The sequence below is a fragment of the Ranitomeya variabilis genome, chromosome 2 (genome assembly GCF_051348905.1).
Source record: "Ranitomeya variabilis isolate aRanVar5 chromosome 2, aRanVar5.hap1, whole genome shotgun sequence".
Classification (NCBI taxonomy): Eukaryota; Metazoa; Chordata; class Amphibia; order Anura; family Dendrobatidae; genus Ranitomeya; species Ranitomeya variabilis.
In genome coordinates, this window is record NC_135233.1 from 92,022,627 (window position 1) to 92,037,218 (window position 14,592).

The 14,592-nt window shown below is 45.7% G+C and overlaps 1 protein-coding gene across 5 annotated transcripts in view; it reads left to right on the top strand.

The window, feature by feature from the left end:
* The window catches only part of MTIF2 (mitochondrial translational initiation factor 2), a 48,095-nt gene that overhangs the window by 11,335 nt on the left and 22,168 nt on the right, over nt 1-14,592 (top strand). The window contains exons 1-6 of one of the 5 annotated variants that reach the window (XM_077282679.1): nt 2,249-2,437; nt 4,765-4,984; nt 6,744-6,864; nt 10,054-10,225; nt 10,719-10,879; nt 13,664-13,840. In XM_077282679.1, the coding sequence (XP_077138794.1) occupies nt 4,769-4,984; nt 6,744-6,864; nt 10,054-10,225; nt 10,719-10,879; nt 13,664-13,840 (847 nt within the window). In that variant the 5' untranslated portion in view covers nt 2,249-2,437; nt 4,765-4,768. The other 4 variants (XM_077282682.1, XM_077282680.1, XM_077282681.1 and 1 more) reach the window with 4 other exon arrangements.

The window sequence follows — 14,592 nt, forward strand, 5'->3', positions numbered from 1 at the left end:
ACACTTGTACCAACTGCGTGTCATCTGTTAGAGCCAAAGCTGATGGGAAACATTGAAGCTAAATTGCAGAAGAATCAAGCGAGGTAAGATTTCTATTACAATAAATCTGCAAAGGATCTGCCTGAGCTCCAGAGAAATGACAACATTCGGCTGCAGCCAAGCAGCACATTTGACAAACACTGGCAAAAGGCAAAGGTTGTCCAGAAACTGGGACCTCGGTCCTACGAAATTCGAACAGACGACGGAAGAAGACTAAGGAGGAATCGGAGACATTTGAGGAAAACGCGAGAAAGAGATGATTCATGGCCTTTTGAACAGTATCCAGACACCCAAGACAACGAGGCAGAAAGTACAAGTCAGGCACCAACAGTGACAGCTGACCATCAGGGTGAGGACTCTGGCCAGAGACAGACAATATCAGAAGAACTACCAGATGTACCAGATGTAGAAAGGGACACATCTTATATTACCAGAGCTGGCAGAATTAGCAAAAAGCCGGCGCACCTCAAAGATTATATCTAACTGGACGTACTAGGTTAATTTCTAACTTTGTCATAGTATACTTTAGTTTAGTATCTTTTATTGTTCCTCCAGTTAAAAGAGAAAGGATGTAGCAATATGTTATATGTTCATGTGGCCTCTAGGGGTCTCACTACTTTTATGTGTGTTCTATATTCTTTGTTTGCAACTTGTTGGATGTTGTTGTTGTACAGTGGATTCATGTAATGGAGGTTGAGACATGATGTGAATAAAGAGCCTGGAGATACTCAAAGAGTGTGATTCATGACAGAATTCATCAAACAGAACACCGGGTACCCGTGATTTATTGTAAATTAGGTGGGAGGCGGGTGTAAGATTGTATTCCTGAGAGGAGCACGTGTCACAGGCACAGTATAACCCCGTGTAGGCCCGTTACAGTTAAGGGAGGGAGTGGTATAGTTGTGGGGTAGTCGGATTCCTGTCTGTGAAGCTGGCACTTGGGGTCTCTCAGGCTGTATAACTTGTATTCTGTGAGTTGTGGCTGTTGTGGCTTATATTGTGTTGGGAGAGAAATTCTGTCATTTTTTGCATAAGTTATAAAGAAAAGTTGGTTTAATATCATATTGTGCCCTGAGTCATTCATAGCAGCGCCGTATTCTGTTCTCGAGCAGCGACCGGCATAATGGTCGTTACAAGGTGATGAAAAAACGCTGCAAAAACGCAGATATCATTATTTGCAGCTTTTTTTCTGCAGAAAAGTCACGGACAGCAACTCAACTTTATTAGCATGCACAAAGAGACACAAGTTAGCCCAAATCGACAACAAAAAATTCACCAAAAACGCACCTAAACCTGCGGTTTTGCCGCAGCTTCTTTCCTGCCAAGAAATCAGGTTTTACTGCAGCAAAAACGCCCAGTGAGAACATAACCTTAAATGTTGTTTTTTTTCTGCTGCTTTTTTTTTTCTTTTTGCACAGAAATTCTGTTGAATTTGACTTCCCCAGCAAAGTGAATGTGATTTCATGAAAACTGCGCCCGTCATCTATAGACACTGCTAAACTGGGCAGTTTTGGTGATTTTTCTTTTCTGTACGGGCTTCTATGGGGAGCTTGAATAATGCACGTAAAAAAAAACGCAGGTACAGGCCTGCAAAGGCCCTCCGGATTATGTCAGCGTGCGTGCATCTATACACATCCTTGTAGCTCATTGGGCGGACATTGCTACATTTCCTACGCTTTTACTTCAGAATGCTAAGGCCATGTGCCCACACTGCGGATTCCGCTGCGGAATTTTCCACAGCGGATTTATCGCGGTTTCTTTTGCGGTTTCCTCTGCGGGTTTTCACCTGCAGATTTCTATTGGCCCAGGTGGAAACCCGCAGCGGAATCCGCAAAAAGAATTGACATGCTGCGGAAAATAAACCGCGGCTTTTTCCACAGCATGTGCACTGCGGATTTTGTTTCCCATAGGTTTACATTGTACTGTAAACTCAAGGGAAACTGCTGCAGATCCTCAGCTGCAGAAACGCTGCGGATCTGCAGCAAAATCCGCAGCGTGTGCACATAGCCTTATACTATTTCTGACTTTTCAGGCAGTTTTGTTACTAGCCCAAAACAAAGATGGCGGTCAGACATTCAGCTCATTAGGATGATAAACACCTTCCTGTTTCAGACGCCATTTTGCCGACGTCCAAAACTATCCACAAACACACACAAAAAAATGACATGACTCCCTATGGAGCAGCGCCGGCACTGACGTTACTGTGGGAGACACACGTCGCCATCACATGTCCTGTGCAGATACGTCAGCGGTCTCCTCAGATCTATGACGTTACCACAGAGCGCGGCTCAGAGGACATTTCTGCCTCTAGTGGTCGCATTTCCTGGCGTGACGTAACCTGTGCGCATGTGACGTGATCAGCGGCAGAGGTCGGCGTGCAGCTCTAAGCCGCACAGAGGTAACGCTTGTCCTGCCGGGTGTTCATATGGGACGGCGGCTCCTTAGTGTTTAGTCACTGCGGCTTAAAGCCATTGCTGGCTGTGATCAAACGTGGGTGACATGCTGGTCCTTGTAGTTCCCCTTGGCCGCTGAGCTTTGTGTCACATGTTGTAGGGGGTTTCTAAAGTAATTGTCACGTTTATTTACCTTTGCACTGATGGTGGGAAACGACTCGTCTGAAATCTAGTGCACCTGTATGAGTGGGCTGTGGGTGCAGGCTCCTTGGGGGGGATGAAGGGTGCAGGCTCCTTGGGGGGGGATGAAGGGTGCAGGCTCCTTGGGGGGGATGAAGGGTGCAGGCTCCTTGGGGGGGGGGGGAATAAAGGGTGCAGGCTCCTTGGGGGGGGGGGATGAAGGGTGTGGGCTCCTTGGGGGGGGGGATGAAGGGTGTGGGCTCCTTGGGGGGGGGGGGATGAAGGATGCAGGCTCCTTGGGGGGGATGAAGGGTGCAGGCTCCTTGGGGGGGATGAAGGGTGCAGGCTCCTTGGGGGGGGGGATGAAGGGTGTGGGCTCCTTGGGGGGGGGGGATGAAGGGTGTGGGCTCCTTGGGGGGGGGGGATGAAGGATGCAGGCTCCTTGGGGGGGGGATGAAGGATGCAGGCTCCTTGGGGGGGGGGGGATGAAGGATGCAGGCTCCTTGGGGGGGATGAAGGATGCGGGCTCCTTGGGGGGGATGAAGGATGCGGGCTCCTTGGGGGGGATGAAGGATGCGGGCTCCTTGGGGGGGATGAAGGATGCGGGCTCCTTGGGGGGGATGAAGGATGCAGGCTCCTTGGGGGGATGAAGGATGCAGGCTCCTTGGGGGGGATGAAGGATGCAGGCTCCTTGGGGGGGATGAAGGATGCAGGCTCCTTGGGGTGTGTTGCTGCAGGCTCCTCGGGGGAGTGCAGGCTCCTTGGGGGTCAGTGGAAGAGTCCAGGTTCCCCCTTGGTCCTCATTCTGGACCTTTCACGACAGAATTATGGGACTATAACTGTGTCCAGGGTGATGACGGTCACAGTGGACCAATGACAGGAAATATATGCGCACGCTCACATTAGATGCATATTGGGGTGACCATATAATATTGATGGGGGGTCCATTGATCAGTCAGGATTTGGTCCAGGAGCGGATATCCAGCTGCCAGGGCGAAGGGGAGAAGTCTAGAAAAAGTCTGAAAACTTCTGTCCACAACTGTAGAGTGGTACATAAAAGTGTTACCGCTGTATGAGATGGTGTTACCGCTGTGAACGTGATTGTTCCCTATTCAGGTCTCTGTTCAGCTGGTTTAAGATCTGGGACCTTCCTGAAAACTGAGGCAGCATTTCCTCATTTAACTAGCCTGTGTTTTAGACTATAAGACGCACCCCAGGGTTAGACAGCAAAAGATAGGGAAAACCATTTTATTAAAACTTCCCTGGTGGTACAAAGTGGAGGGGTTATCACTAATGTGCTAGGGTAGAATAGGGAATAATACATGTATTGTTAGTGTCTATTTGCAGTGTGTATTAGACGCACAGCTCTGCTGCCTATGCCCATTTACATACACTATACATTCCTATTTCTCGCAGTTCCTGCACAAGCTGTGCAGCTGAAGAACCTTCCACACTATTAACACACGGACCTTTCAGGTCATGTGATCAGTCAGTTAATTACTTGTGTTGAAGGTCCTTCAGCTCGTGTAGCTTCCATGCAGGTCCAACTTTCTCTTTTGCCCTGCACCAATCCGTAATTGTCAGGAAGAGAGAAAGCAGTTCTCTCTGTGATCAGGAAAGATGCCGTGTTAGTGCTCTACTCCATCACAGGAAGCAGCTTCCAGACTATAAGACACATGCACTTCTTAGCAAGAGTTTATCTTGGTAAAGCACCACTCCAGCAGGGCTTTTTGTAGACCACTGGAGTGGTTCTTTAAATGAGATTACCTTGCCCCTCGTCTCCTACTCGCCTGCTGTCACCTTCATACTTTTCCAGTGTCAGTCTCCGGTGAAGAGTGACTTGCCAGCAGCTCCAGTGTTTCATGGAGCAATCAATGAGGTCACAAGTACAGTAGATACAAGTATATAAGAGCATTGTTCTGATTCTCATAGACTTGCATTGAGCTCTTGTGGTTTAACTTCGGTAAAGGGTGAAGCCGTCGGAAGATGAGTATACGAACAGGGGCAGGGGGCTTGCCTTTAAAGAAACAAAAAAACGCTGGAGTGGTGCTTTAAGAATTGTGACTCATAGTTTGAAAAATATGGTGAATGAAACAAGACTATTCGGACAGTTTTTTAATTGCATTTCTGCTGCTCATTTTGTCCCATGTAGGAAAATGAATAGGAAACTCTTACAGAGGATAGAACAGGCTGTCCAGATGCACAGTGTGTGCCAACAGTCCAATTTCCAGTGCCTCAGAAATCTATCAACCAGACAATGGAGACCTCTGCCGTTCCTTCCTCAGTCCTCGGCTGCCGTTTGCCATTTTCCTGAAGTAGGCCCCTTTCTGAAGATCACCACAGCACAATGCAGGTTCTTATCCGCCAAGAAGGTACTAATCCCCCTCACTGCATAGAGCACTGATCCCAGCATTAGATTGATTCCTGCAGCGGGGAAAGATAAATGAGTACACCCTGTAGAAGGTTTATTTTTCTTTTGCAACTACAGATACTGCCATGTATACAAATAACAATAACTCGCCAGTGGAATCCCCCATCATTGCAGCACCTTAAGGGTCCTCTCTGGTCCTGCAGTGATAATGTCTGTCCGCTACCTGACTGCTGCATCCAATCACTGGCCTCAGCGGTTACGTACCATACATAGAAATCTCACGTACAGAGATTGATCCGGCCGCAGCATCGGAGCCGTGAGGTTAATAAGTAAGGCAGATTTTTTTGTGTAGATACATTCCAGTGTCCATGCAGCCACAGCTTCTAGTAATTTGTATTTTATCACATTTCTTATGCTGGGGCTGACTTTGTAAAATCCCAGAAAAAAAAATCTTTGTATAATCGCACATTTGGGTCAGAACTACAATGTGACTTGTGCACAACCTACGTGATCCATAGCTTTATAATGGACCAAATATGTAAAGGAGTCGGTTTTTAGAGCTTTCAATAGAGAAATCGGCTGCATTAATACATGAAAATACACATCTGTTATTTCTGCACATTCTGAGACCTCATGTACTGTGCCCTACGCAGAATGGCACAAAAGGCTATCCTGTAGGTGAGTCTATTCATATCTGACCCATACGGTATTTCCACTGGACCCGAATGCCCAGAATTCAGCTACATTCACATGTCCATATCTATTGTTATAGCCATGTAAACCGGCCGTCTTTCTCCCTTGTCATCCATATTGCTTCTTTGTAGTATTGGAGGTATTTTTGCATCTGTTTTTAAAAACTGAAGGAGGCAATTGTCTGAACTTCTATTCAGGATCCTAACAATGAATCCATAAAAAAGAAAACAGATGAAACTAGGATCGAAAACTGAAGGCTACGTTCATATGATGTCTTAGATGAGTTTTCCCAGGCAAAGCTGCTCAGCAAAACGCTGGTGGTTGTTTTCTTGATGCAACTTCACCAGTGGTTTTGCCATCTTTTTGTTCTGGCTTTTTTTTTTTTTTTTTTTTTTTTTTTACTTTTTACCATACAGAGAACAGAAGCCCCCTGAAGAATGAGCGTGTCACTTCTTTTAACCGCTTTAGGGTTTCTGATCTTTAAAGTGGTTAAAAGAAATTATATGTCAGATCAAGTGCACAGCAGTGTTGTTTTCACGTGCTGTGCAGTATGTTCATTTTATAGGGTGTTTTTGCTGCTCTTTTTCAGGCGGTATCTGCCTGTAAAAGACAGTGTGTGCACATAGCCATACAAAGTATTTTGTCCATATTTTAGCAATTTTATAGTGATCCCCATATGCTTTAATGGCCAAGTCTGAAACTCAAGACGGACGAGCGTAGGACATGCACAGAGTTTCGCGGACCGAACACACGTCCATTTATATTTTTGGCATAATGAATCTCTATGGGTCCGTTTGCTGTCTGTGATTATAAAAAATAAATAATTTGACCTGGGAGATGTGACTGCAGCCTTGGTTAGTAACTGTTCGCAAAAAGATGGCCAAGAGTTTCACTGAAGACATTTTTTTTTTTCATTTTTATTTATCAGCAGAGACATTATCATAAAGTCTCAGTGAGCTCTACAGTGTCAGGCAATCTTATTTTTTATTTTTTTTTATCATCCACAGAGTTTGATAGTAACTCAGATTTTTTTTTTTTTTTTTTTTTTTTTTATTATTATTTGATAGGAGAAAGTACAGAAAAAAGAGAAGTTAAAGCCGATCAAGGTGAAAGAGCAGAAGCAGCTGGTAGAAGTGTGGCACAACATGACCATTCGTGAATTGGCCAAAGCCATGGGTAGAGATATCGGTGAGTGCCTCCTTTTTGTTTTTAACTGTGACTTTTCAACAAATACATTTAGCTGATGATGGAGTGCGGATTAACTGCATCCAGATACGATTGTGATCAGCATAAAAGACAGAATCTGAATTACAAACATACTTATTAAAGGGATTTCCAGGATAATACATTGACGGCCACTTGACAGGGCAGATCATTGCAGAGGTGTATCTAGCCTTTCCAGCACCCGGGGCAAAGGATCAGTTTGGCCCCCCCCAAACCCTCCCCCATTTGAACCTTAACACTATTGAAACTGTATGACCAAGCCAAGGTACATTCCTGAATCTCCATAATGTTAAAATAGATACCAATAAAAGTAAAATTAATTGAGACATCAGTAGGTTAAGTGTTTTTGAATATCCATATTGAATCAGGAGCCCATATAATCCTGCATAAAGGTTAATAATGGCCCCATAAGATGCTCCATAGAGACACTTGCCCCGTTATAGTGCTGCACAAATGTTATGGCCCCATAGATGCTCCATACAGACACTTGCCCCGTTATAGTGCTGCACAAAGGTTATGGCCCCCATATAGTGCTGCACAAAGGTTATGGCCCCCATATAGTGCTGCACAAAGGTTATGGCCCCCATATAGTGCCGCACAAAGGTTATGGCCCCCATATAGTGCCGTACAAAGGTTATGGCCCCCATATAGTGCCGCACAAAGGTTATGGCCCCCATATAGTGCCGCACAAAGGTTATGGCCCCCATATAGGGCCGCACAAAGGTTATGGCCCCCATATAGGGCCGCACAAAGGTTATGACCCCCATATAGTGCCGCACAAAGGTTATGGCCCCCATATAGTGCCGCACAAAGGTTATGGCCCCCATATAGTGCCGCACAAAGGTTATGGCCCCCATATAGTGCCGCACAAAGGTTATGGCCCCCATATAGTGCCCCACAAATGTTATGGCCCCATAAGATGCCCCATACAGATATTTGCCCCATTTGCTGTTACTGCGATAAAAAAAAAAAATCACATACTCACCTCTCCGTCGCTCAGGCCCCCGGCACTTTCAATATTCACCTGACTGCGTTCCAGCCGCCGCTCCTCCATCTCCCGCCTCCTCTTCACTGAAGTTTAGGCAGAGGGTGCGCTGTTGTGAATTCTGCTTTTGGGCTCCCTCCGGTGGTTGTAGGTGGTAATGCAGTTGTCCCTGAGTTGCAGTCCTGGTCAGGTGTATCTGCTGATTGCAGTTCTGACTGGGGTATTTAGGCGTGCAGGATTCATTAGTCCTTGCCAGTTGTCCATGGTTGTTGGGAGGTTTTGGTCCTGGTTTGGTTCCTTCTGCCTTTTGCCAAATCAGTAAAGATAAGTGTCTGGTTTTGTTTCTGTGGCACACATGCTGTGTGCTTAATAATTCTGTGCTATTCAGTGATTTTTTGTCCAGCTTAGATTGTGTCAGTATTTTCTCAGTCTTGTTGGATTCTCTGGAGTGGCAGATATACATTCCATGTCTTTAGTTAGATTGTGGAACTTTTTGTATTATCTGCTGTGGATATTTTTGGAAGGGTTTTAATACTGACCGCTTAGTATTCTGTCCTATCTTTCCCTATTTAGCTAGAGTGGCCTCTTTTGCTGAATCCTGTTTTCTGCCTGCGTGTGTCTTTCCTCTCCTACTCACAGTCAATATTCGTGGGGGGCTGCCTATCCTTTGGGGTTCTGCTCTGAGGCAAGGTAGTATTCCTATTTCCATCTATAGGGGTATTTAGTCCTCCGGCTGTGTCGAGGTGTCTAGGGTTTGTTAGGCACACACCACGGCTACTTCTAGTTGCGGTGTTAGTTCAGGTTTTGCGGTCAGTACAGTTTCCACCTACTCCAGAGAAAGTTCATGCGGCTCCAAAGTCACCGGATCATAACAGCGCGCACTAACTACGTCATTGCGCCCTCTGACCTCAGCGTCACTGCAGAAGACGGACCGGCGACTAGAACGAGGATCAGGTGAATATCGCGCAGCGCTCCCCCTCCCTACTATACTCACCTGCTCCTGGCGCGGTGCAGTCCCTGCTTCCCCGGCGCTGCTGCTTCTTCCTGTACTGAGCGGTCACCGTTACCGCTCATTACAGTAATGAATATGCGGCTCCACCCCTATGGGAGGTGGAGCCGCATATTCATTACTGTAATGAGCGGTACCATGTGACCGCTCAGTACAGGAAGAAGCCGGGCAGCCAGGGACCTGCAGGGACCATGCCAGGAGTAGGTGAGTATAATTAGACAGCTGCCTGGCCCTGCCAACACCCTCCTTTGACCGCCGCATCATCAGGCGGCCCGCTGGCGCCCCCCTGTCGTCTGCGCCCGGGGCACATGCCCCGGCTGCCCCCCCCTGGATACGCCACTGGATCATTGAATAAGACCGTCCACAATGCCCAAAATTGGGATGCTCTTGTGCATGAGGGATTTTGGCATTGCAGGATTAATTTATTGGGAATCTGTCAAGTGATTCATTGTGACCAAATTATAAGCTGTGTAAAAGAGGGCCAGGTGCATAAAATTTAAATTTAAAAGCTTTGTTTAGAAGGAATCTATCAGAAGGGGCAACCCTCCTAAATCATCTATATTGGCAGGCAAATCATAGAAAGCTAAATAAAATGATACCTTGATATCTGTGATCCGATGTCTTATTCCAGAGAAATCCACTCTTACATCTGTAAATGAGCTGTTAAGATCTATGGGTAGGAAATAGATCTACCTGAGAATCTGCCTCCAGAAATAATTTTAAATCAAACTGGTAATGCGCCCTTTCATTTAAAATTAGCACTAGAGGCAAATTCTCAGGGAGACCTATCTACAGCCCATAGATCGTAACCGCTCATTTACATATTAAGAAAAATGTGGATTTCTCTGTAATAAGATATCAGATCACAGATATCAAGGTATCACTTTATCCATCGTCTTGCATTTGACCTATTCTCACATGTAGACATCTTAGGAGTGTTGAGCCTACTGACACATTCCCTTTAGAAAGGAGATGGGAAGAGAGCGGAAAGTCGTGGGTGACAACAGCCAGCTTCTCTCTGCTAGATTGCCTGGTCTCTCCCTATTCATGTACCTGTGTGTGGCTCCTCATGTTATAAACAGAACAGTAAGTTGATTTTTGGTAATATACAGGGGCAAAGTTTATCATGGGTCCTAACACAATATATTTGTTATTTCAGATGACATCTATGAAACTCTGATTTTCTCAGACTTTGATGTAGACAATTTAAAACCATCATCTGCACTAACCGAAGAGATGATTAAGGCAGCCATAAAGAAGTCTGGCATGAAGTACATGTACACGGAGGAGAAGGTAGAGAAAGTCATGGAAAATAAAGATGCCGTGAAAAGGTATTCTTGTAATCAGCTGGAGTCTTTTCTCTAGTGTCTTGTACAGTTGCCAAATGAGAACAGAAATACACTAGTAATGCGCACCCCTGGATAATACAAAATAATTTATATTGAAGAAAGGGATGTAATAAAACCACCATAAAACGAGAACGACAGCAGACTCTGTCCACACTAAATAAGTGCACAACGGGCAAAGCTTAGTTATACAGTACAGGTGATGAAATATTGCACAATACCCAATGTGTAGACTGCGTGTGAGTTTTGCCCTTCAGTAGCCCGAAAATTCTGCAAGGGCAGAGTGCACGTGTGCTCTCCCGGCACCATTATAATCTATGGCTCTGTTGGTGCATGCGGTCAATCCCATTTTGCAGAGGGTTCGGACACAAGCCCCGATGGGGCCACCTAGTGTGTACTAAATGCAATGTGAAAGACCCCTAAAGGCGCAATTGAAATGAACCACTCGGACCTATTAATATTTTTGTTCCCTTTCCAGAGCTCCTGCAGACCCTTCTCTACTGGTGCCCAGACACCCTGTAGTTACTATAATGGGACATGTAGATCATGGGAAAACAACATTGCTCGACCAGCTGAGGAAATCCCAGATTGCAGCAATGGAGGCCGGTGGTATCACCCAGCACATTGGAGCATTCAGTGGTGAGACGGGCTCGGAGAGTTGTTTCCACCTCCGTTAAATATCTATTTCTAGGCTGTAGTCGCTCAAACATATGGTCTAAAGAGCCTGCCTCCATAGTATTTTATTCCAGTATTAACAATATTCTGAGATGTTGGAATTCTCCAAGATTGCTATATATTTGGCTTCATTACATCTGCAATTCCACTTCACCTGATGTACTGCTGATACTATATACTTGTACAGCATCAAGGCAGCACTCTGCGTAGGCAGCAATCCAGATATACAGCAAGGGTCTGCCTGGTAGTGACAGCAGTCTGCAGCTATACCAATCCTGTTATGGCTGAGATTCATTCTAAATGGTTTTTGCCATCAATGAGAAATCAAAGCTGTTTCTTCAGTGTGTGATCAGTGCAGGGCTAGCCGCCTGCACCACTGCTGATCACAGAAACAAACTCAAGGGAACCTGTCACCACATTTTCCCAGTATAAACTAAGGCCACCATCTTTAACAAGTCCAACCCACTCTGCATATCCTAAAAAAAACCCTTTTATAATACCCCCTCCTATAAGGAATGGCCCAATCACATGGGTGCCGCTGGTTTGGCTTCAGCATTTCCTCTAGCCCTGCAATCGCCATCCTCCTTCATGTAGATGACGCACCCCCCGCTGTCCACACAGCGACCCCTAATCTCGCTCCTGTGCAGGCCTACTTGGCTCTCTTCTGTTGAGGGCAGGGCGAAGTACTGTAATGTGCAGGTGTCTGTCTTTCTGTCGGGTCATCGGTGCCCTCTGTCCTCTCTTGGCACATGCACTTCACAGGTCTTTGCTCTGCCCTCACCACAGACAGTGCAGTACACCCAGGCAGGAGTGAGATTGCGTGCGCTATTTGGATGACATAGGACGTATCATCCACATGAATAGAGGAAGCGCTGGAGCAAGAACTGCGACACCCATCAGATGGACTGTTCCTTTTGGGGGATTATAAAAGGTATTTATTTTGGATATGCATAGTGGATTGGAGACTAATATATAGGTTGCTAGATTGCTATAAATGAGATGTTAAATGGGTTGTCCACTACTTGGACAACACCTTCTTAAACAAAATGTTAGGTCCCAAATAAAGTAAAGCTTATACTCTCCTCCCGTGTCGCCTCCATTCCAGCGGTGTCAGCACCCACAGTTCCAGAGCTGTGATGCGGTGGAATGACACATGATGACCTGCGCCCAATCAGTTCTACTGTCAGTGTCCCCACCTTCGGTCAAACTGAACACGAAGAGGGAGCTGCAGCTGATCCATGGCTTGCTCTTCATGTTCAGTCCTTATGAAGGTGGGGACTGTTATGGATCTGGTGGTTAGGTGCACCTGGAATGACCTGATGGTTAAACTAGATGTCAGGACAAGCTCTGGGAAGTGGGAACTCTGCTGACCGCAAACCCTAATCCTATAACACACAACTAGAAATAGCTGTGGAGCGTACCTAACTCTCCCTAGACGCCTCTTCACAGCCTAAGAGCTAACTACCCCTAAAGATAGGAAATTAAGCCTTAGCTTGCCTCAGAGAAATTTCCCCAAAGGTAAAGGCAGCCCCCCACATATATTAACCGTGAGTTAAGAGGAAAGTCACAAACACAGGGATGAAACAGGTTTCAGCAAAGGAGGCCACACTTACTAGATAGATTGAGAATAGGAAAGGGATCTTATGCGGTCAGCACAAAAACTACAAAAAAGCCACGCAGAGTGTGCAAAAAGACCCCTGCATCGACTCACGATGCGGGGGTGCCACTCTGCACCCCAGAGCTTCCAGCAAGCAAGAAAATATCATATAAGCAAGCTGGACAAGAAATTAGCAAGTACTAAGAAATATATTCAGTACAAAATGAACAACAAATGAACTAGCAGGAACTTAACTTCTGCTGGAGTAGACATGAGAGATCTGAACCAGTACTGATACATTGACAGCTGGCATTGAGTAACGATCTGAGTGGAATTAAATAGAAAAGCCAGCCTAGCCGCAAATGAGGACAGCTGAGTGAGCAACCTCAGAACCAGCAGTTCCACCCACAGCCACCAGAGGGAGTCCACGGACAGAACTCGCCGAAGTACCATTCATGACCACAGGAGGAAGTTCGAGAACGGAATTCACAACAGGGGACATTGATCCTAGTTCTCATTGGGTGCCAGCGTCATGTGTTACAACATCGCATCACAGTCCCGGGGAGAGCGAGTGCCGACATTGCGGGAACAGCCTCGGCACGGGAGGAGAGTATAAGCTTTATTTTATCGGGGTCTGAACATTTAGTTTAAGAATGGTTGTCCTGGTAGCGGACAGCCCATTTAAATGTGGTGGCCTTAGTTTATTAGGGGAAAACCCGGTGAGGGGTTCTCTGAGTAAAACAAGTTATCGTGCTGCAGAATGTGAGACGTCATTGATTGTGGGGGTCTGGCCTCTGGGACTTTTTATTTCCTGACCAGGCACTTTTATCCTGTTTCAAAGTGGCCTAAGTCTCCATTTCCTATAGGGCAGAGCTTGGCATACCCATAGGGAATTAATGGGGCTTCAGTCTGTCATGTGTACCTCCGCTTCATTCGAATGGGGATAAAAGTGCCTTCTTCTGACCTGTGCGGGTCCCAGCAGTCATACCCCCTACCAATTTACCATTTATCCTGTGTATAGGGGACCCCTATAATAGGACCAAGTTGCAACCTTTGGATAACAGTGGGGCTGTGCCTGGGGAATTGCCTGAATAGGTAGTTTAATGTTTCTTTTACTTGTATGTAATTAGTTTTCCATTTTTATTTGCTAGTTAATTTGGCTTCAGGGGACAGGATCACTTTTCTGGACACTCCAGGACACGCAGCGTTTTCAGCAATGCGGGAGAGAGGCGCTCAGGTGACTGATATTGTTATATTGGTGGTGGCAGCAGACGATGGAGTGATGAATCAAACCATCGAGTCCATCCAACATGCCAAGAATGCCAGAGGTGAATCAGTATAACTTGTATGACTATTTCCCATGCCATAATATAAAGTTGTGAAGATTCAGCCTCTTACCTCTGTTTTTTAAGCTCTGGCTGCCGAATCTCGTATTTATCTCCATTGCGCTCTTGTTACCTGTAAGCAACAGCAATTCTCAATATCAACCAGCTGCTGAATAAGCAAATACGATCTAGAGTGTATAGACAACAATACAAGACTCAGGATCACAACTTCATATCATCCCTTGTAAAATCCTTGTAAGGTAGGAAAGACCATGACCCTCCTTAGTTGCAATGAAGAAAGGTACATTTATTGATGTGTCGGAGTGTCATGTTCAGGGGTACCACAAGGTGTAAATGCTAGTGTCTCCGCTGCAGGCAATGATTGGCTGCATCAGTCACATGAATGATGTCCAGCACTTGACCAGCTGCACGCCCAGCAGGGACCACCAAAGCGAAAAATTAGCTATCAATATTTCTATTATGTAATCACACTGTCTGGTGTTTCATGCATCATTTACTAAAATCACAGAAAACCCCTGTAAGTAGGATGGACGGTGCCTCTCTAATGAAAGCCTACAAAAATCAGGATGGTTCAGCTTGCAACAGGGACGCCTTTACTCTGATCTTATTTATATGTAATTACATAACAGTTCTTTCTATCCATGAACTTTTAAAAGACCCAATGGACATTGATAACATAAAGGAGATTTAGAAATCAATATAGGAAAGACTTAAGTTCCAGTTGTAAAATAATA